The 24653-nt window shown below is 32.3% G+C and overlaps 2 protein-coding genes and 1 pseudogene across 2 annotated transcripts; 1 reads left to right on the top strand and 2 right to left on the bottom strand.

The window, feature by feature from the left end:
- Positions 1-687: 687 nt before the first annotated feature.
- On the bottom strand, positions 688-3282 carry LOC123211619 (deacetoxyvindoline 4-hydroxylase-like). The gene is made up of 2 exons (XM_044630415.1): positions 3114-3282; positions 688-911 (listed from the first exon to the last, which is right to left on the bottom strand). The coding sequence occupies exons 1-2, from the start codon at positions 3280-3282 to the stop codon at positions 688-690; spliced, it is 393 nt and encodes a 130-aa protein (XP_044486350.1).
- A 4680-nt stretch (positions 3283-7962) lies between these two features.
- LOC123211620 overlaps positions 7963-24653 on the top strand; it is a 36561-nt pseudogene continuing 19870 nt past the window's right edge.
- On the bottom strand, positions 20734-22406 carry LOC123210895 (1-aminocyclopropane-1-carboxylate oxidase homolog 1-like). The gene is made up of 2 exons (XM_044629388.1): positions 21865-22406; positions 20734-21459 (listed from the first exon to the last, which is right to left on the bottom strand). Exons 1-2 carry the CDS (start codon positions 22389-22391, stop codon positions 20886-20888), a joined length of 1101 nt encoding a protein of 366 aa, XP_044485323.1. The 5' UTR covers positions 22392-22406; the 3' UTR covers positions 20734-20885.

A 24653-nucleotide genomic window follows, 5' to 3' on the forward strand; every position in this document is an offset into this window, starting at 1 on the left:
CCTCGTATCCTCTGAATTAGCAGTTTTGGACACACAAAGGACATGATTGTTTGTACCTCAAGCAACCCTGACAGCACTTCAAAACTTATTGTTTGAAATAACCTGAATCTTTTTGTAAGAAGCATTAGAAACATCTATGATAAATTTAAATGACAAAATCCAGAAAATGAGATAATTCAGGAGTGTTTAAATTCATTTCACTGTAATATAAGCATAAATCAGAATAGGGACTAGTCAGGTGTTGCTGTCGAAAACCAACAACATTTTCAAGAAGGAATTTAATTTTCCTTTATGCGTCAAGTTTATTAAACTTCTTAATACAGAAGACTGGCGTTCAAAACTCAAGTCAATTCAGCTAACTACAGAAAGACATGCAATTTTAGCCCTTATTTACAACTTATAAACAAGGCTCTCATAAAAATTCATTCATACGCAAATCCTTTATGATTATTTTATTGAAGTGAGAATAACAAGAGAATTTTTCATCAATCCAAGACAAACACAGGTTTCTAGCATCCACAAATCCAACGTAAGCACGGGCTTATTCTCAAACCACACAAACATCGACATAAGCAAAGACATCTTCAAACTCGAGTTCCTAACAACCCCAAATATGGTTGGCCTTATTTTAAGAAGTAAGAAGGTGCAACTCCAGCTCCAAGAAGCCAGAAGTAACGACGGCAGACATCAGAGTTTAAAGGGTGCCAATGCAGACACTCCTGCGGTTCTTTTTGAGCGAAACTGAGCGATCATTTCTGGTATGGTAATTTGGCGATAGAGTGGTGGGTTTTCTTCCGATACCAACTCCTTAATTGAACCATACAGCCTCCAGTTATACTCCGGCAAAGAACTTGTTCTGAAAATACTTGCTACTGAGATTCTTGAGCCCTTGAGTTGTTGTTGGTAATGAGCTGCAGAAATCAGAAACACATAAAAAAAGCAAAAATACTTAGGTGGAATTATATAGTACATGGGAGTCCATTTTCATTGGCAGAAGATAAATAGTAAAATTGTCCAAACTGGTTCCTAATTAAGGAGAGACAACCGTAATCTCCATATATGAGAATTGCAGGTGGTGTGTATTTATGTGGAATCCCTTGAATCATGCAACGGAAATAATCCAAGTTTAAGAGCAAAATATAATATCAGGGATCTCTCTACTTGTGTCTACTGATCACATCCTTTTAATGAAATTCTAAATAAATGTGAATACATAAAAGAAACAACCCTAATGTAAATAACCATGTTAAGAAAATGAGAATTAGACTCAAAACTGGATCTGAATGATTCCTAAGATTTAAGAACCAAATTCAGTGAAGATAGATTCCAGCCAGAAACCTATGAGGACAAGTTTTTACTCGTAACCTATCTAGTTAGTTCTGGTTTCTCTCTAACATTGTTCACAGAATAGTAGAAATATTTATGAGAAAGGAAAAAAATAAAACCTCGAAAACGGCATGGATTGAACCATCAAAATATCTGGAAATCAAATTTAATCCATCACAATGCAAAATCCCATAACAAAACCAAAGATTTTACATATACAAATATTTTTCACATGAAATTTAATTTAAAAATAAAAAAGAGAGAGCACTTTTCACCTTTTGCAATGTCATGAACTAATTCCATCTAATGCACATGAAATTTGAGGGACCAAAAAATCTTAAATTATAGGACTCATTGCATCTTTCATACAATTTTCAAGTAAACTGAAAAAATCAATAAACAAATGATCCCTTAACTTGTCTCGGTTAACACCAAGAATTTTGGGCATTTTTAGACCCATTAATCTCATTCTATAAATGTTGATGAAATTTTTCATCATTATACTAGTGTACACAATTTATAATTTTGCACAGGATGAACTATGGTATTGGCATTGCAGATCTAATAATGGAGCCTAAGGTCCACTATGATTATAGAAGTTTTTTAATATAATTTGAAAAAAAAAACACCTTGAGGATGTCGTTTAAACTGTAAAAAATATTAATATTAATATTATTAATCGGATCCACTATAAGAGTAATGGGGCTTGAGAATTAATATTGTTAATATGATTAATTTTAATTATATCCCGCCTTTGTTTTTTAATATTAGTAATGGCTCCATTAACGACATCCTCAAGGTGACAAAGTGGATCCGATTAATTAATATTATTAACCGATCACTTCTGTAATACTTTAAGGGGCTGTTTGGTTCCAATTTTTTAAAATTACCTTGGTAATCTATCTTTTATTTTTTTATTTGATTTGTTAGTAATAAAATATTATAGTAATTTTCTATTACTAATACTGACGTAATAAGTAATATAAGTAGTAATCTGATTAATATTAATATTAACATAATTTGAAAAAGTCACCTCGAGGATGTGACGTAGGAAAAGAAAGTCGACAGTGGAGGAATCAGAAAAGGCGCCATTTTGGATGTTTGCTGCCTTTTCTGATTCCTCCGCTATCGACTTTCTTTTCATATGTCACATCCTCAAGTGGAGGAATCAGAAAAACAATCAAAAAAACACCTTGATTAATATTAATATTATTAACCGGTTTTGGTTTTGGATCCGATTAATTCTCAGGTCAGTTTCAATTCCTTAAAGTGATGTGACAACCTACCCACACAACGATGATTCCACTACTTCAAAACCAAAACCGAAATCAATTTGATTGAAGCTGATTCTGAATGTTTCCACTTCCACTCTGATTTTACACACCCTAAATGTTATGGACACTGGTAGAAGAGCTGATTATGTTCCAATATGAATACTAAAACCAATTGAACCATTCGATTTGGACTCTATAAAACCCAATTGCCCAATTCCATTGATTTAGAGTGGCACTGAAACTCAATTTTAATTATTATATTTCAAGTAAATTAGATAGATAATAAGGTTTTTAATTTAATTATATCCAATTAGATAAATTATAATGTCATGAAAATTTCATTTTTTAAAGTAGTTTAGCATCTAATTTACTTAAATTAATTGAAATTTCAGTTGAATTAAAGTTAATTATGCTAATGTCAAAAGATAATTATTTTATCATATTATGATTAAAAAAAAAAAACTTAAAATTAATAACTTTTTCCTTTCATTTTTTAGCCAATCTAGTTCATACATAATGAGATGGACTTAATCTGAACTAAATCTCCTATGTTCACGACAAGAGCTTCGGGAGTTGGGGCAACGTCCATCCATTGATTTTCATAGAGGACTTGAAGGCCACCGATTTGGTTATGTAGAAGCACGGTGAGAAAGCCACAGTCAGCATGTGCGGCTGTGCCCATCGTCAATTCGGGTTCAGGGCAGGCCGGATAGTAATATCAGGGTACGAAGATGGTCTCTGCACAACCCATGTCGTTCGGGTTATTGAGGTGAAGCCCCAGAGCTTCAGAAATCAGTTAGTATAAAAAATACCCTAATTTTAGTACCTCTTTTTTGTAACTCATCATTATGTCTCTGAGAAAAAGATGAGCACACAGAAGAAAAAAATTTTAAGAACTTAGATTAATTCTTTAAAAAAAAAAAAAGATATTGATGAACATGTACCTGCATGCTGTTGGCGATCGTCTTTCCAGATGGAGAAGAGGTCGTCGTCAACTTTCTAGGCGAAGACGACGACAGATCTGGGCTGATCAGCTTTCCAGAGGAGAGAAGAGAGACCATCGGAGCATAGTGGTGCATCGGGAAGGCTTCGTCGTCGGCGATGGGGCCGAATTTGGCGTTAGGGATTGAAAACTAAACCCTAGGGGGAGAATGCTATTTTTCAAAACTTGGCCTAGGGGGAAATGGTTAATTTTTAGGGGTTAAGGGGGAAAAAAAAGATTAAATTTTAATTTATTTTTAATATTACAGATAAAATGATGATTTTGCCCTTAAATCCGTTTTTTTTAACAACTCATGGGTAGGTAAATGAGCTTTTCAAAGTTAACGAGTGGGAATGTGCAGAAAAAGTATACCTTGGGTGGGAAATAGTCCTTTGGCCTACTTAGAATATACTATTTTTTAGTTTAAACCGCTCATATGGATGTAGAAAAACAAAACAAACAAATCTAAAGACTCAAAAAGTATTGTAATTAGGGAGTTTACCATATAGACGTTTATAAGAACTTTGGTTATCAGTTACTATAACCAGAATATGATTGATTGTGAAGATAATAATGAGAGCTACTTCTCCCCCAAATTGTTCAAGACATGAGATAAATATCAATTTTTGTATTCTGCACGACTGTTTTGTTGAGAAATACTAGGATAAGATCGATGAACACTTGTACATGTTGGGAAAGAAGGTTAAAAATTTTAACATTTTTGTACTCAATGACATTATTAGTTCAATAAGCAGCAAAGGTCACATAAACCTATGGTAAATGAGAGTGATTTTTTATAGAATATATCCAAGTGAAACAAGAATAATCATCAATGAAAATTACAAAATAAGTAGTAAAAGAAATAAAGCATTTATTATTAAAGGATAAAAAATAATATTTGCCAAGTTCACAAGATACACAATCAAAACCATCATAACATTTCTTAAATGACCACTAGAACATAAATACTTCAAACAAGAAGAGGAAGCATGATCAAGACAAGAATAACAAGTAGAAAAAGACACAAAGACAACACACTTTGACACAATGGGATGAATTAATGTAATTTGGGAAGATAGTTAAAGAAACATTAGTTCGAATAGACTATCAACTTTATGTCTACTCCTAAAGATCTGTCTCATCCAAAGATCTACACATAATAACCATGATGAGAAAAATGTATATCAAGTTTAAGATTACATAATTGCCCATGATTTACTGAGAATTTAGGAACAAGAAATGTATTAGATAGACAGTAATTCTCAATAGTATGAATAATAAGAGAATTAGACATAACCTTTTTAGATGTAAACATGTAAATATCAATAGTCGTATGATTGCAGCATGTAGAGTTAAAGTACCAAGAAGAGCATTTACATGGAATGACAAATAAAACAGAAGAAATGGAGGTATGAGTGACCGATTGTGTTATAGCTTGTTTCAAAGTATTGAGGTCTATTTAACTGAGAAGCTCATATAATGTAAAGACTAGAAAACGAACATTTATGGTAGCAAAAATTGTGTTATAAACAAAATCCTTACCAGATTTACACTTGGATTGACTTTATCGTCCAACACCTTACTTGGATTACAACTTAAAACATTCAAAGATGACATGACCAAGTTTGTGACAATATCGACAAGTCACCTTATGCTGCAATGAGGAGAGGCAAGAGTAGCCAAAATAATATCAATGGATAGTAAAGATTGTTGAGACTTCAAGGCATCTAATCGAGTCTCCTCAACACATAATTCTATAGCATTGTGTCAAGATTGAAAAAAGTATCCTTACATAGCAAAAATGATTTGACTGATTCAAATTCATCATTCAAGACCACAATACAATGATAAACTTTGTACTCATCTCATTCTTTTGCATAAAGCACTACATCATGAACATCATGTCATTTTGGTTTAGATAAATATAATTAGTCCCATGAAGTAGTCATCTTAAATAAAAAATCATTAATTGATTGAATTAGTTTTCGATGCATGCAATTAAGAGCACCATAGAGTTGAGATCAATGAATGACATTGGTTGTAAAATATCATTTGGCAAGCATATCCAAAACTTTTATTGTAGTCTCGAGACAACCAAATTTAAAGTCAACGATCTTGTCTAAAAATAGTTGATTAACAATTATGATTGTGTCTGAAATCTAAAGAGGCAATAAAGAAAATATGTTTAGCAAAAGAAGAAATGGTACTCATGGATGACGATGTTGAATTGCTGAACTTGAATATATGTTTTGGAAAACAAGAAAAAAAAATTAGATCTGGATATTATTGGGTTGGTGCCCTAAAGCTAATCCCCATAACAAGTTTATTAATAAAGATTATGTTTGTAATTTTTGTGGTATTCTTTGTCCATAGAGTATATTAATATAAGTTCAAATAAATGTTTTAAAAATAGTTGAATTGTGATGAGGGGATCAGTGTTCGATACTTGATCGTGAGAACCCTGTAAGCATAATAGGTAGTTGTTTTTTTTTTTTTTAACGTTTGTAATTCTGATATTACCCATAAAAAAGGCATGGGTAACAATGATAAAGTTATTCATAGTGTTGAATGACCTCAATAAAAGATGATGATAGTTCTCACAAGTCAAAATTGTTTATTGATAACTTGGTACAATACATAGATGTACGTTGAAGACATGTTCACCAGACTGACCCACTAAGAGGATTCCATATAATGGTTGCTCTAATGTTTATAGAGTATATCCTCTTAGTAAAAGAAAGTACATGTAATCATTAGACTTGAGATCATTGAACCGTCTTATGCAAAAGATCTACATGGTTTGACACCAACCTAATATAGTCCGATCAGAGCATTGTCAAAAAGATAGTGATTTGTCATATCAAAATCTGTACTTAGGCTATGATGGATCAGTGGAGGATTTATCACTTAGGCTGATATCTTAGTTAGGCCCCCTGACAGATGGTAACAATCAATTAAACCTATGACACTAGTAGAATTGAGTTGATGCTCAATTTGATTTTTTTTTCATGATTGACAAAAGTCAGTTTATGTAACCCAATAATCCTCAAGAGAGAAACTTTATCTATACTTCAGCTTTGAAGAAATATCATATGACGAAAGGATCAAATTATATAAGTAATCGTATCACTGACAGGTTAAAAAGTCATGTACTAACATTCCACTAATCGAGTCGTTATAATATCTTGCTAAAAGCCAATTTTGGTTTGTGTTCGGATAGATGCTAGATCAAGAGTTTGATATGAATCTGGTCACTATTAACTTAATAACGAACTTATGGGTTACACATAAAAAGGAGTTAATCAAACTTTGAAAAAAACAAATTTTCTGAGTCAGATCTGATCTGGATTCTAAATTGAGGGTTTCAAGTATTAGAAAAGTTTTTATACCCAAAAGTATATTTTATAACACTTATAGACTAAATTGAAACAATCCCGAATTGTTAAGGTTGTATGGAGAAAATATAAGGTTTGATTGAATTTAGTCAATGGGATAAATCCAACCTCGATTCACATGGTTGGCACCCAGCAAGTGTATATATACACACAAAGTGTCTCAAATAAAAATAATGAGGACATATTCATACGGAAGAAGGAGCCATGGTAGAAAAAGGGCTGGCGCACATTATGCGTATATTCTTTTCACGGAAGAAACTTCAGAGGAGAAAGAGGCCGGCGCATATGCACATAAAAAAACACTTATCCGCATGTATAAATTTCAATTCCTTCCCGTGAATTTTATACAAACCACACATATCATCCTCAAAGTTCTAGTATCCTTTGAGCATGGTTTTAATCTCTTTTCTCCTTTGTGTTCCATGTAGACCTTGTTTTGGGAGCAACTTCGTAATCTTTCTCGTTCAATTGCTTTTATAGGTATATTTAGTAAATACCCTGTATGTGTAAATAACACATTTATAAATTAATTAGAAAAGATTTTTACAAAATATTTGTTTGTTTATTAAAATTTTTAATAGTTATTCCTCTAGTCAAAGACTGCAAATTCTCTGCAGATATAACAACAGATTTTGTGTTCCTACCTTTTAAAATAAAACGTATATTATCTTGTTATTTATGACAAAATGAAAATGTGCTCAGGCCCAGATAAAAAGACTTGTCTTGTTGTGGATAAGGATTAACGAGGCTAGCTCGCTATAAAAGTCAATTTTCTTGATTTGCAGATGGTTAAAAGTTTTAATTGTAGAAATGGACATGTAAGCAATTTTAAAGACTCCCACATGTTGATTGAAGATAGTGTAAACGTCAAGCATGCCTTCTCGTTACTTTTTCTTGAATATTATATTGTATTTTGTTCATTGAAAACTTTTGTTATAGTACAGCTTAAGACTAGTATACAACTTCCTTTTGCATAAGAAAGAAAATGGCGAGCTCAAGCAAATTTCTGGCAGAAGGGAATTCTACATATGACCGAATAAGTGAATTAAAGGCTTTTTTTGAATCAAAAACGGGTGTAAAAGGAATTGTGGATTCTGGAGCTTCAAAAGTTCCACGGATTTTCATTGATGAGCAATATGAGTCCAGTGACAAATCTATTTCAAGAGATTACAAGTTTACTATTCCTACCATAGATTTTCAGGGTATTGACAAAGATCCGAGTCTACGCTGCGAGATAATCAGAAAAATTGGAAATGCTTGTGAGAAGTGGGGATTCTTGCAGTTGGTCAATCATGGGATTCCATTAAACATATTGGACGATATGATCGATGGCATACGGAGGTTTCATGAGCAAGATAGCGACGTAAAGAAAGAATTTTATTCTCGTGATGAAAGAAGAACAGCGATCTATCGCAGTAATTTTGATTTATATAGAGTACGGGTAGCTAATTGGAGAGATTCATTATATTGTGTTATAGCTCCTCGCCCACCTAATCTTGATGACTTGCCTGAAGTTTGCAGGTATGCAACAACACCAATATTGGACTATTTTGTTCGTCTGAATTTGAAACTTAATTTTCTCCTTGACATATATTTTACCAACTTACAGAGATGTAATGAAGGAGTATAGTGATTAAATATGGAAGTTCGGGGGATTGTGTTTGGATTAATCTCGGAAGCTCTTGGTCTGAAATCCAGCCACTTGAATGAAATGGGTTGTGCAGGAGGACTAACTTTTGTGGGTCATTACTACCCAGCATGCGCGGAACCAGAGTTGACTTTGGGGCTTAGCAAGCATAATGACAGTGCCTTCATCACCGTTGTTCTGCAAGACCAAACGGGTGGCCTTCAAGTCCTATATCAGGATCAATGGGTAGATGTTAACCCAATTCCTGGAGCTCTAATTGTCAACATTGGAGATATGTTACAGGTAAGTCAACAAACTTTGCATTAATTAAACATAATTAATTTATACAAAGGCGTGATTGGTTTTGCTTATCTTGTGTGTTCCTACAGCTAATATCCACTGACAAGTTCAAAAGTGCATACCACAGGGTTTTGGCGAAAGATGTAGGCCCAAGAATCTCGGCGGTAAGTGTCTTCAGAGCACAAGGGAAGGATTCTAAATTGTACGGTCCGATAAAAGAGCTGCTTTCAGAAGAGAATCCCCCAGTTTACAGGGAAACAACTGAAAATGATTATTTAAAAGTGAAATATGCCCATCCAAGGCCACAAGGATTTAACGGAACCTCTGCACTTGAACATTTTAAGCTGTAAAGTCACTTTCGATTTGGAAGCAGGGGTCAACCTGCAGCTTTTACTGTAATCGATTCAGAAGGTGCCTGTGTTTTTTTCCAAAATTACATTCTGTTCGGCAGTGTGTGAGGTCATTATAATTGTTAAGGATGCTAGCTCATTAAAGCCTATAAATACAATGAAATTATGTATATACAGTTTTGAATACACAATTCAAAATATAGATGATGTGTCATTATATAACTAAGTAATTTTGAATTAAATATAAATGAATATTCAATTACAAGGTAATACAAAATTTGTGTATCTAATTATACACTCAAAAATGTGTATACATAACATTATTCTTATAAATAAATGACATGGATTTTATTCTTGTGGAGTTAATCTACAATGATGAGGTTGCAGAATTCCTGAAATCAGTTTTCTTGATTTGCAGGTTGGTTATATATTTTAGCTGTTCAAAAGGACCAGTTGACAACTTTAAAGACTCCCCACATGTTGATTAAAGATACAATAAAATTATGTGCACCTAATTTGAGTAATCAATTGGGAATTTGAATGACATTTTTTTATGTGATTATATAATTTTAAATAAACTTGTAGGCATACTAATCATGGTGACCTTAAATAAACTACCATTAAACAATAGCGCCTTCTTCAGATGGATATGAAAAATGCATTTCTTAATGGTGACCTGCAGGAAGAGATTTACATGCATCCTCAATCTGGTTACGTTGATCCTCCTCAACAGGTTCGTCGACTTCAGTGAGCCTTATATGAATTGAAACAAGCACCAAGGGCTTGGTTTGCAAAGTTCAGTTCAATTATTGCCCAATTTGGTTTCGTCTCTAATACTTATGATTCAACTTTGTTCATTCATCATACTAATCATGGTATTGTTCTTCTTTTATTATATGTTGATTGCATTATATCATTGGAGATGGTGTAGCTTGTTTTTCCAAAGTACAACAATATCTTAGTCAATACTTTGAGATGAAAGACCTTAGTTCCTTTAGTTATTTCTTAGGGCTTGAGGTATCTTCTAATTCTGATTGATAGTATCTTTCACAAGCCAAATATGCTTCAAATATTCTATCTCAAGTAGGTATCACTAATAGCAAAACTGTATCTACTTCTTTGGAGCTTAATGTCAAACTTACTCCAATTGATGACACTCTCTTTGATGATCCTATATTGTATCGACAACCTATCGGTAGTTTAGTGTATCACACAGTGACTTAGTCTAATATTGCATATGTAGTTTACTTAGTTAGCCAATTTATGGGTGTAACACGGTAACCTCACTTCTCCCTTGTTTTCTAAATTCTTCATTATGTCAAAGGAACTCTTTTTCATGGTCTTCATTTTTTTGGTCATTCTTCTTTTGTGTTGTATAAACATTTAGATCATTGATCCAACACTAGTTATTGTTTCTTTTTGGGTGATTTTCTCATTTCTTAGTGAAGTAAAAAACAAACTGTGGTAACCCAGTCCAATACAGAATCAGAGTGTTGTGCCCTTGCAAATGCTACATCAGAATTACTTTGGTTCTATTGGCTATTAGAATATATAGGTGTCAAACACTATTCTGCCACTATTCTTCATTATGATAATCGGAGTACTATTCAAATTTCTCACAACGATGTCTTTCATGAACACACTAAACATTTATAATTTAATTGTTATTTTGTGCGTCATCATGTCTCTTGAGGTGTTGTCAATCTTAATTCAATACCCTCAGCAAATCAAACAACAAATGTCTTCACCAAATCTCATCTCCTTGGTCACTTTTAAAAATTAGTCACCAAACTCAAACTGGCATTAACTATATCACCTTGAGTTTGAAAGGGGGGAGGGGGCTGATAACATAATTGTCGAGATTCTTGAGTATTGCATGATTGATAGTGATTGACACCCTAATCATAGTAATTGATATCTTAATTATGGTAATTAATCATATTATAATAGTTGACTGTCAATCATAGTGATTGACACTTTAATCATAATGATTAATTTTGTGATGGTGTTTGACTCTTAATCATTGAAATTAGCATCCTAATGATAGTGATTAACACTTTAATCATCGTGATTAATTTTACCATAATGGTTGACCCTTAATCATAGCTAGTGATTGACACTCTAATTAAAACGATTAACCTTAATTATAGTAATTGTAATTTGTATAGATTTTCCCTTTTATATAGTTTAATTGTATTATATAAATAGACACTCTTTTGTACTATTACATATACAAATGAAAGAGAAATTAATTAAAATAGGAAGCCGGTTTACCGCGTAAACTTTTTTCAGCAGCAATTCTTATTTTTTATCTTTTTAAGCAAATTATATTTTTCATTTCAAAAATACCCCTCATTTAATTTCTCAGCGTTTACCATAGCTTTTCGCTGATTAATTGCTTACATTTTAGATGATATGCATTAAGATTAAGTTTTCTGTTATGAATAAAATCTACAGATGAAAGACAGATTAATTTTTTATAAAATAATTGATTCTTATATACTTTTATACCGTTACAAAATGAAAACAGTGTGTTTTCTCCGAGAGGGTGCGACAATTTGGAAAGGGTGTGGGAATGGGTGCAGGTGCGTGAAGGGGTGCAAAAAGTTGGAAAGGGTGTGGGTGCGAGAATTTGGAAAAGGGTGCGGGTGCGGGAATGGGTGTGAAAATTTGGAAAGGGGTGCGGGAAGGAGTGTAGGTGCAGGAATGGGTGCAGAAAATTGGAAAGGGGTGCGGGTGCGGGAATGGGTGCGAAAATTTGAAAAGGGGTGCGGGAAGGAGTGTAGGTGTGGGAATGGGTGCAGAAATTTGGAAAGGGGTGCGGGAATAGGTGTGGGTGCGTGCGGGAATAGGTGCGGGTGCGTGAAGGGGTGCGGAAACTTGGAAAAAGGTGCGGGAATTTTGAAAAGGGTGCGGGAAATTTTCCAAATGAAAAATAGATTAATTTAGGATGTAATAATTGATATTTATATACCTTTATACCGTTACAAAATGATGAACACAAAACGGGTGCATAAAATTACAAACAGGAGCGTGAAAATACAAACGAGTATATAAAATATAAAGGGGGTGCGGGAATTATAAAAGGGGTGCGTGAAAATGATGAATACAAAACGGGTGCGTAAAAATATGAAGGGATACATGAAAATACAAAACGGGTGAGTAAAAATACAAACAGATGCGTGAAAATGTAAAAGGGTGCGTGAAAATATAAACAGGTGCGTGAAAATATAAACAAATATGTAAAATATAAAAATGGTGCGAGAATTATAAAATGGGTGAGGGAGAAACATATCTCCTGCATCCCTTTATAAATATATTATTTATAATATAATAATAATATATATTATATTAATAATATAATATATTATAAATATTAATATATTATATAATATATTATAAATATATTATAAATATTAATATATTATATAATATATTAATAATATATTATTATTATTATATATTATAATATTATATTATATTTAATATATTATTATTATATATCAATAATATATTGTCTGAAAACTTGATTTTAATACGTATCATCTGAAATGTAAGCAATTAATCTATGAAAAGTTGCGGTAAATAAGGGGTATTTTTAGAATGAAAAATATAATTTTCTTAAAAAAGATAAAAAGTAAGAATTGCTGTCGAAAAAAGTTTACGCGGCAAACTGATTGCCTATTTAATTAATTTCCCCAAATGAAATATACTATTCTCATTTCAAAATAAGGTTTGACGTTCCATTCGTTTATGAAAACATAGGTTTCTGACATCCACAAATCCAACATAAAGGCGGGCTTATATTCTCAAACCGCACAAGCATAGACATAAGCAAAGACATCTTCAAACTCCAGTTCCTAACAACCCCAAATATGGTTGTCCTTATTTTAAGAACTGAGAAGGTGCAACTCCAGCTCCAAGAAGCCACAAGTAACGACGGCGGACATCAGAGTTTAAAGGGTGCAATCCAGACACTCCTTGGGTTCTTTTTAAGTGTTTCTGAGCGATTATTTCTGTTATAGTAATTTGCTGATAGAGTGCTGGGTTTTCTTCCGATGCCAACTCCTTAATTGGTCCCTAAAGTCTCGAGTTATTCTCCGGAAAAGAACTCGTTCTGAAAGTACTTGCCACTGAGATTCTTGGGCCTTTCTTGCTTGCCACCACTGTGACGGGCACTTACAAACTTGTCGTTGGTAATGAGCTGCACAATTCACAAACACATTTGTATATAAAAAAATACTTAGCTGGAATTATATAGTACATGGGGATTAATCCTGTTTCATTGGCAGAAGATATATGGTAAAAATGTCTAAACTTATGCCCAAGGGAGAGCCAAAAGTAATCTCCATGTATGGGAAATGCAGTTGGCTTATATTGGTGGGATCCCTTGAATCGTGCAACGAAAATAATCCAAGTTTAACAACAAAATATAATATCAGGGATCTCTCTACTAGTAGGTACACATTCTTTAAATAAAATTCTAAATAAATGTGTATACATAAAAGAAACAACTAAAATGTAAATACGATAATAATTAGAGGTGTGCATAATTTAGTTAAAATCTATAAAACTGAACCGAACCGTTTTAAAATTATAATTTAGTTTAATTTGATTTGTAAAATAGTTTGAGTTGGTTTGAAAATTTTCTAAACCACTATTTTCAGTTTGAGTTACGGTTTGGACGATTTTTAAACTGAATCAAACTATAAATCGTATTTCTTTACCATATATATAAAAAAAATTTAAATAGGTTCAAACTATGTAGTCAAATTATGTGTCATATTGTGTATCAAAAATATAATTTTTTATATCATGTATCATATATCATATCGTATGATGCACCTTTTAAAAAATAAAATAATAAAAAATTATAATTAGCATGTCATTATTTTGAAAATTATCATAAACACCCTTAACATTTGAAAACTTTTCTTAAACTCCTCTATCTCACCATCATTTTCTCTAAAAAAATATCAATTCGAATTGGTAATATGTATCGTATTATAAAATATATTTTTTTATTATATTAATTCGATACACCTTATGATATGTGTAGTTTTCACATATATTATATCATATTATAAGATAAGTATCGTGTATTATAAGATATTAATAACTATTATTCAAATCATAATACAAACTATATTTTTTCAGTTTGATTTAATTTAGTTTGAAACCTAAAATAGTTTGGTTTGAAAATTTTTGAAAATTTTTTTTTAGTTTGGTTTGAAAAAACTCTCAAATTGCACTAAATCAAACTATACACATCCTTAATAATAATTTATCATAATTTTTAGATTAAAATTTAAAAAAAAAAAATAAAGATTCACTTTAATTTAGTAGTTATTATCCTATTAAAAACTTCTAATATAACAAAATTGATATAAGACATGACTGGCTTGTCGTTTAGACTCAATTTGCATTAAATTATTTCATAAACGAGGCCACAACCAACACTGTATCTTTTAACAGTTGCCGTTATATATGTGAAACCACAATAGGAAATTGTTTCGTTTTTCCAAATACATATTATTAGGGGTGAACTGACTCGACTACCTTATCAAGAAAATTAAAAATGAGACCCAGAACTGAAATTGGATGGTTCCTATGATTTAGGAACCAAAATCTGTGAGGATAGATTTCTACCGGGAACCTGTTAGGACAAGTTTCTACCCATAACCTACCAAGTTGAGTCTTGTTTCTCCCTGACATTGTTGACACAATAGTGGAAATATTCATGAAAAGGTTTTAAAAAACCTCGAAAATGGCATGGATTGAGCCATCAAAATGACTTGAAATCAAATTTAATCCATCACAGAATGCCATACCAGAATAAGATATTTTTTCATACACGAATTTGTTTCACAGTAGAATTAATTTAAAAATTATAAGAGGGAGAACACTTTTCACCTTCTTCAAAGTCATGAACTATTTCCATCTAATGCACATGAAATTTGAGAGACCAAAAATCTCAAATTATAGTACTCATTGCATCTTTCATTCAATTTTCAAGTAAACTAAAAAAATTATTATAAGGAAAAACAAATGTTCCCCAAAATTGTCTCGGTTAACACAAGGAATTTTGAGCAATTTAGACCCATCAATCTTGTTTTATAAATGTTGATGAATGTTTCATTAAAAACTGATGTATAAAATTCATAACGTCTTGCAAGATAGGCTATAGTGGTGACGCTGAGGACTTGATAGTATAGCCAAATATCCACTATTGATTATAGAAGTTAAATTTACAGACACAGGTGGATTTGGACACATAACGATTTTTTTTTAATGTGGTTTGAGTCATTGCTTGAGAGCATATGTCTATTGTTATGATATTAAATAACTTTCTAAATTGTTATATTGATGATTTGATCATGACTGAGACTAATTAGACAAGAAGTTATTACTTTTCATTGTGAGTGGATGACATGAAGTGGGTTTCAATTGGCAAGATGTGTTCTTTGGTCTGAGAGATGTTTAATGTCATCTTTATCTACCATGCAACAGCACATATGGTCATTTTTCTTTTCTTTTCACTAAGTTTCTCACTAACCAAACAGAAGGTAAACACTTTTAATGATACTAATAATTAAAATTTTAATATAATCTAAAAGACACCTTGAGGATGTGACATTGGAAAAGAAAGTCGATAGTGGAGGAAGGATAAGAAGCAACAACAGAACGAATTACGTCCTTATTTGTCGAGAAGTTGACAGTGTCACTACCAAGGATGGAAGTGGACAGCAACAAAACCTCCCTGGCTATTTGATAAGAGTTGGAGTCAGTGATGGATGTGTTGAATTTGAGATGAGATGAAGTGAAAGAAAAAGGAATTAGAAAGCCAAGCGAGGAGGATTTGTAGAGAAATAGATTTTAGGGTTTACAAAGAAGTCGAGCAAATTGGGTGTAGGGCAAAGTTGAACAAGCATTTTCTCTTTTCCATGTCTTTTCTATGTTGAATAAAACAATATTGTATTGTTTTTCAACAAAACAACATCATTTTGTTACAGTTTTTTTAAGGACTGAGTATCTTACCATTAGTTTTGGATTCGTTTCTCAGGTTCCTTAAGTGGTTGAACTAAAACTCATCCACACAACAACAATTCTACCACTTTGGCAACCGAAACTGAAATTGATCTAATTGAAGCCGATTACTGGTGGTTCCAGTTCCACCTGGGTTTTTACACACCCTTACGCTAAGGAGACAAGTAAATGAGCTAATTTTGTTGTAATTCGAGTACTAACCAACTTTTCATGTCTTTTAATGGGTTTAGTAAGGGATAGTAACTTCAACCAAATGAACCATTCGATTTGGACTTTATAAAACCCAATTGCCCAATTTTATAAATTTAGAGTGGCACTCAAAACTCAATTTTAAATATTATTTAAAGATAATAAGATTTTTAATTTAATAATATGCAATTAGATAAATTATAATTGATGCCATTAAAATTTAATTATTTTTAAGTAGATTAGCATCTAATTTTTTTAAAATAATTGAATTTTTAGTTGAATTAAATTTAAATATGGTACTAATATCAAAAGATAGTTATTTTTAAAAATTATGACAAAAGAACTTAAAATTAATAACTTTTTCCTTTGAATTTTCAGCCAAACTAGTTCAAATATAATGAGATGGACTTGCCTGAACTCAATCTCCTATGTTGACGACTAGAGCTCAGGGAGTTGGGACAACTTCAATCCATCGATTTTCATAGAGGACTTGAAGGCCACCAATTTGGTCTTGTAGAACCACAGTGAGAAAGCCACTGTCAGCATGTGCGGCTGTGCCTATTGTCAACTCGGGTTCAGGGCATGCCTGATAGTAATGGCATGGAATGAAGATGGCCTCTGCACAACCCATGTCATTCAGGTAATTGGGGTGAAGATCCAGAGCTTCAGAAATCAGTTGGTAAAAAAAAAAAAACCCTAATTTCAGCACCTCTTTTTGGTAATTCATCATTATGTCTCTTAAAACAAAAAAGAATATATAGGGGAAAAACTCTTTGAAAAAACTTATGAATTCTCTTGAAAAAATGATACTGATGAATGCCTACTTGCATGCTGCGGGCAATTCTTCAGGATTGGAAAAATCTGCTGCCATAACTAAAGTGTCCCTCCAGCAAGCACTAGGGCTTCAAACAGATTAAAATTGGAATTATAGAGTAACCTTTTATTGGAGTAATCGCGTAAGTAGTAATCTTTCTTGGTATCAACCTGTTGCTCATGAAATTTACGGATCCCATCAATCACTTGATCCAAGAGGCTAAATGGAATTCTGTGATTGACCACCTGGAAGAAGCAAAACTTCTGGCAAGCGTTTTTAACATTCTCAACTATTTCATCGTGTGAACTTTCATCAGCTTTAACTCCTTGAAGTTGAAGATTTATGACTGGAATATTGATGTTTGAAACAGAGGAACGTGTCTCAGTACCGAGCTTTTGTATCTTATGAATGAATTGTAAGACATGTATATGATCTTTATCTAAACATATATATACTGAGTATGCAAGATAGAAACCAAAACTAAAATTTGCAGAATATTAAACATTAACCTCCGGTCATTGCTTGACAATTTGATATAGAATAATCCTCTAAAAATTGCTTGTAAGCTTTTGTCTTCTTGGTGATTTCTATTTCACACAGAATAGTGTATGTGTTTTTTTAGAAAAAACTCACCCAAGAACCCTTTTTGCAATCTTAAATAAGCATTCTCCCATCAAGAATACAACGACAATGTGTGGAGTTATGGACAACATTTTGTAACTCCCTTTTAGTTAATATATAGTTGTTACAATATTCTTAATGCAGAAGAGAGAACCATCATTCTCCCATTTGGTCTATAACCCACAGCTCCAATTACTGAAATAAAGAAATAAAATACACGAATCATGACGGTAAGTCCTCTAAGAATGAGTATTATCTTTTATGTATCACCATATATTCATTTCTTTATAACTTAATAAATAAACCTTATGTTTATTCTAGGTCCAAAATTGATTATTTTCTCAATCAAAATGTGCACATAATTATAAGAAAAACTAATCAATTTAAAAACTAAATAATTTTATTATAGAAAATGTATATACATCAAATCGCATGATGGAACCAACTCTCATCACAATTACAATATGAGACCAACTTCTATTCGCTCTACATGATCCTTAAAACTCTTTGGTGACATACCTTTTGTCAAAGGACTAGCAATCATCAATTCAGTGCTGACGTGTTTAATGACCACTTTATTCTTTTTTACACGTTCTTTAATGGCTAAATACTTAATGTCGATATATTTACTTTGACTACTACTTTTATTATATTTACCCAAGAAAATAGTAGCTGAATTGTCACAATAAATTTTAATCGGTTTGGAAATAGAATCCATAATCTTAAGTCCATATATGAAACTCTTCAAGTATACACCATGTGATGTAACCTCAAAACAAGAAACGAACTTAGCCTCCATGGTAGATGTAACAATCAATGACTGTCTGACACTTCTCTAAGATTTGGCTCTGTCGACAAACAAGAAAATATATTCAGATATTGATTTTCTTGAATCAACACAGTTAGTAAAATCTGAATCGGAGTAACCAACTACCTCTAAATTATTGTTCTATTTATATATAAGCGTGTATTCGTTGGTCTCTTGAAGGCCAAAATGTATAATATATTAAATACACAAGTCTTCATAGTCGAAAAATCGAAGCATATGGAAAAAGTAAAATCGTAATTCGGCTATATATAAATTTAATAAATAACCCATAATGAACATATATTGTAGAGTTGAATAACCTTAGCACCTTTTATCTTTCATAGCAGAGCAAGGTCACGGATTCAAGCAAGCTAAAATTTTATAAAAACTGAAACTAAAATATATAAAATAAACAGTTTGCCCAAATTCTCAGCAAAATAAAATTGATTTGGTGGTGAATCACTCAGCCAGAACCTTGTGCCCTATGGTCTGAGTTCAAAACTTGAGAGTAAGAGTAAACCTTTTCATTTTTATTAAAGCAGATGAATGACATGTCATCCGCTGCGTATTAATGTAGATGACATGTCGGCTGGCAGTGCAATACAATGGAGGCAGAAGTAACGCGTATGACACGTCATCTGCAGAAACCAAAAGCAAATCTCCAGCTGGGTCAAGATTCGGGTCGATTGATCCGGGTTCAGACCCGTATACATTTTGCACTCTAAATCAGCTTCCAAAACTCCGATTTTAACGTTCTATATATCAAAATTCTCAGTTTTTTATGTAGAATTCATCTAAATGAAAATTTTAAACAAAAAAAAACCAACAGCCAATTTTCTCTTTCTAAAGAAATTCAGGATAACATAAAATTTAGTATGTAATACACATGAAAGCAAGACAGAGACATAAAATTGCTCTGATACCAAATGTAAGACATGTATATGGTCTCTATCTAAACATATATATATTGAATATGCAAGATAGAAACTAAAACTAAAATTTGCGGAATATTAAATACTAACCTCTGACCATTGCTTGACAATTTGATGCATACTAATCCTCTGAAAATTGTTTGTAAGCTTTCGTCTTTTAGGTGATTTCTTTTTCACATAAAATGGTGTATGTGTTTTTTCAGAAAAAGCTCACCCGAGGACCCTTTTTGAAACCTTAAATAGGCATTCTCCCATCAAGAATGCAACGGCAATGTGTGGAGTTATGAACCATGTTTTGTTTCTCCCTTTTAGTTAATATATGGTTGTTACAATATTCTTAATGCAGAAGTCATGAATATCCCAGCATCTACAAGTCCCTTTACTCCAGCTTTGTAGTCATCAGAAAGCTTGCAGTTCACTGACATCGCATTCGTAAGGGCTTCCCATTTCAATAATTAATAATAAGTGCTATATGTTATTAGATTGTACTTTGTATCAATAGTAACCATTACGCTAGCTATTGGACTATTAGTATTATTTTATTGTTGTAATTAATTGATTATCTGAAAAATCTTACTTTTGTATTCATATTTACAAAAATGGAAATCAAATTTAAGTTTTGAGATTGTAACCAAGTAGAAATACTACTAGATTAAAAATGAAATCTTTTTTGCTGAATGTTATTTAATAAATATATTTAATATATCTGGGCCAATCCCTTTAAAAGTATATAACGAAACAATTGAATGATTATGTTGTAATGATGGGAGCAAGTAAATGTATTTGATACCATTATTGCAAGTGTTTTTTTAAGCCATATGCACCTCCATTGGTTCCAAGCGAAGATTAACTGACCAGTAGATGTATTGTCTCAACCAAAACTTTCTCTTTCCTGTACGTTATTGAAAAGATAAAATGAATTTAATATGTTTCTGATAGAAGATTGTTGCAAGAAGGATGTCAAATCTTAATTTGTATTTGGAAGCATCAAGAAGAACCATGATCAAGAGTACCCAGTACTCCTGTTAACAAAAGGGCTACTGCAGGAAGAAATTAAGGACTCACAAATTGTTGAAATATTTAGCTTTATTTGGAAACACTTGAGAATAGCAGTCCTCAATATATTAATTGTTTGTATTAAAGTTGCAAACTTTATTCAAATATGATCCTATTAATAATTCGTACAAGATTTGCAAACTTTATTCAAGTATTCTCCCTCTTCACAGCTTGAATTGATAAAGCACAGACTTATCACCAAGTGCCTTAGCAAAAAATGAGTTCAAATATTCAGAAATAAGAAATTCCCTGTAAACAGGTGGATTTTCATCTGATGTTAAATCTTTAATTGGTCCATAGAGCTTTGGTGTTCCAGTAGCATGTCCAGTAAAAAAGCATGCTACAGAAATCCTCGGAACAAATCCACTGACGACGACTCTGTGGTCAACACTTTTAAACTTGTTGTTCGATATAACCTGGAGAAAGTCCCCTATATTTACCACCAAGCTTCCAGCAATGGGTTCAACATTAACCCACTGATTTTCATGGAAGACTTGAAGACCACCGATTTGGTCTTGCAAAACTATAGTAAAGAATGAAGGATCAGTGTGTTTGGTAGCTCCCAAGGTGAGATCTGGCTGGGGGCACGATGCATAGTAGTGGCAAGATATATTAAATCCTTCAGTGCATCCCATCTCTTTTAAATGTTCAGGTTTCAGCGCTAAAGCCATCGATAACAGTTCAAATAGAGAGTTCCCCAGCTTTGAAACATTTTTTATATACGCCATTGAACCGTCTCTGCAAAACAATTTCGTACATGAAAAAAACCATACTTGCTCAATTTTTTAAAAAAAAAACATTTTTCATTTTACTTCTATTATATCTACTCGCTAAAAGCAGAACAATTAATAAATTAACTTTAATAAACATCTTCTAACTTGGTGGGTTGACACATATAGTTTAGGAAACTGGATAGGTGTCATAAATGATTAAAATAGAAGTTATAATAATATGCATCAGTTATATGGCTGTTGAAATAGAGTTTTTCTAAGATGTGATGCCAAAAAATACTCACTCAAAAAAAAAAAAATAAACAAATAAAACCCTTGTATCCTCTGATTTTTTCTGTCTTCTTTCCTTACCGGATTATAGTGCAGTCAACAATTTGTTGTATTAAAATTCGTTTGGAAATAGAAGATATACCTGCAGACTTCTGGTATCTTACTTGGATCAAATTGGTTCGAAGCTAAAGTAGAAATAGCCAAAGTATCCCTCCAATTAGCAGTTGGAGATTGATACAGGTCTGGATTGCTGAAGAATCTGATGTCTCTCTTTGGATCACGAGAATATAACTCTTTCTTCACCTCAAGGTCTTGTTCATGGAATTTTCGTGCCCCATGAAGCACTTCTTCTAACACAGTTAAGGGGATCCCATGATTCACAACTTGAAAGAATCCCCATGTCTCGGATGCAACCCGGACCTCATCAACAATCTCCTTGAGCCTGTCGTCTTTGATGCCATCAAGATCTACGACTGGTACTTGAAAGTTGTGTTGATGACTGGTCAACTCCTCCTGCGCTAGTTCATCCGCTGGTCGAATGAATATCCTGGGAATTTTCACAATCCCAGAGTCTACTAATCCTTTAACTCCAGCTTTTGTGGCATCAAAGCTCTTAAGCTCTTCGGCTCTGTCATAATCTGATGCTTTACTGGCATTTGAAATGTCCATATTCTGGTTCGCTGGTACAAGAAAAATGATAAGAAGGAAGATAATAATGGTGAAGTTTATTGACAATCGTTCAGATTTATACCGACATTGTTTGTTACTTCACTTTATCTTCCAAAGTCAAGTAATGAACAAATAATTTAAAAGAGATTTAAATTGTTTGCTATTTATCACATGTTATTAATAGTGACAAGTCTATTATTGGAATATTTATCACATGCTATTAATAGAGAAAAGTCTAGTAAAGTTTTTTGATTATTCAGAATTATGTCACACTCGTATTACTTTATGGGCAAATACCGAGAATTGTGTCCCATATGTCTTCATCAACTTAGAAGACACGCTTGGGTAATGTATTTCCAATCAGCGACGAGTCCACGGAATTTATCAGCCACCCTTTTACCATTGCATTCTGGATTCTCCACTATCCCAACTTGTCCTTCCTAAGGATAAATATTTGGACAACCTGATTCGTGAGGCAACAGACCGTAGTTGGCACTGATGAGTTTCATTTCAATGTGTGCAGTATGATTATCATAGTTTGTTATATTTGGACATCCTTTAAAATTAACTCTTGTGTCAATGCAAATTATTCTTAAGTTTCCACCAACATATCTCATAAGATTATCATTTCCAGCAATATATTATTTTATAAACCAAATCATAAATATAGTTTTATCCATAACTAACACTATCCAAATCTTATGAAATGATCTAATACTGCTTACTCCGATATGGTTCAACCCAACACAATGTTATCTAAGTCATTGCCATCTTTGGCTCAAGGATAGATAACGTAATTATTTAAGTTTATGTCTCATTATAATATTTAATAATGTGCTATAATAATATTTAATAATATATTTTTTCTTATGATATAGTGATTTCTCTAGTTCATATTATATTTTAGTAATAATTTAGTTTAATATCTCTTTCAGCCAGCTCATTGATAAGTTTATGCCAAAAAAATAAAATGTCATAAAAAACTTAAAATTCATAGATTTTATATTTTTACAATAATTATTCTTTAATTTCTTTGCATCTTTTGTAACAGTTATATTTTATTTTTATTCAATATTAACTCTTTAAAATTTTATCTTAGGGTTCGTTGTGAAAAAATATCTATTTGTGGTGTATATAATCACCCTTGAAACTGAACAAAATATAACGCCAAAAGACTTTGACCCACTCAGTGTTTAAACCATTCACAAAATTTTACCTATTAATTTTGAAAATTTTAAATAACTATTATCAACTGTTACCATTAGCAAAATCGATTAGTTAAGGTTATAAATATTATTTAACTAGTAATATTAAAAAATTAAAATTTTATTTAATTTTTTCATCCTAATTTTGAAAATTGATAATTTCTCTTAACTTAGTTTTGAAAACTTACATTTTCCCTTCACTATTAGAGTTTTACTTTTTTACTCATTATAATCATCTCATTATCTTTCAGAAAATTATAGTTATAACCCCACAACTGTGTTATCTATTTTTAGCAATTGTTATTCTCAATGATTTATTTACATAGTAATTTTCATCTTGTCAACACTCTCACCCTCCCTGGTGATATTTTTGATGTGTATATTATGGTTTTTTTTATTGAGAACGAGTACTGCTTAAACAAGTTGAGACAAACCTCTATGAGATTTAGAAGCACGGAAGACCATTAAGCGAATTGATTAATGGTTTGCACTCCAACAATTCATTCAATAAATTCTTTGATGTTCTAAAACATTGAATAAATTTTGAGCACTCATGCTCCCGTGATGTTATTGTCACGCTCTCACAGAATGACCCTTTTAGTTGGGTGACTTGACAGATCCACCACACAGCCAAATATCATCGCCCTCCCTCGGCGGCTCCAAGCGGTGATAGTCACTCAAACTAAACCCTTGGTAAGTGATAAATATTACTCACAAACGAAACATAACTCAGAAACAAAATGAATTAACCCAATACCGACAAATGGAAGCTGAACATAATTACATAATAGTGATGTTATTATTCATGTAAGCTTGAATGAAATGTGTTAGCTAAGCACGTAGCAATGTGAGGAATTAGAGATGGAATTTATGGGCAAAATCTGGCCGGGTTTAAAGACACTTTTATAATGGTTAAGTAAGACTCTCTTTAGCTGCTCAACCTTCACATCCATCACCATTTTCACTCTCATTTTATAACAAATTTTTTTAATCAATAATTGTAAAAATCAAATCACAAATTTGGCAACCTATTGTGCCAAAAAGGGCTCTTCTCAAG

Source organism: Mangifera indica, chromosome 3, assembly GCF_011075055.1.
Source record: "Mangifera indica cultivar Alphonso chromosome 3, CATAS_Mindica_2.1, whole genome shotgun sequence".
In the NCBI taxonomy this organism is placed as follows: Eukaryota; Viridiplantae; Streptophyta; class Magnoliopsida; order Sapindales; family Anacardiaceae; genus Mangifera; species Mangifera indica.

Bases quoted from the DNA above. Each gene is read 5' to 3' on its own strand.
- LOC123211619 (XM_044630415.1), bottom strand. From the start codon at position 3,282: ATGGGCACAGCCGCACATGCTGACTGTGGCTTTCTCACCGTGCTTCTA. The intron at 912-3,113 runs GTATGAACTAGA...TGATTTCTGCAG, and splicing joins GATTAAGTCCATCTCATTAT to CTCATTACCAACAACAACTC.
- LOC123210895 (XM_044629388.1), bottom strand. From the start codon at position 22,391: ATGGACATTTCAAATGCCAGTAAAGCATCAGATTATGACAGAGCCGAA. The intron at 21,460-21,864 runs GTATATCTTCTA...ATTGTTTTGCAG, and splicing joins AAGATACCAGAAGTCTGCAG to AGACGGTTCAATGGCGTATA.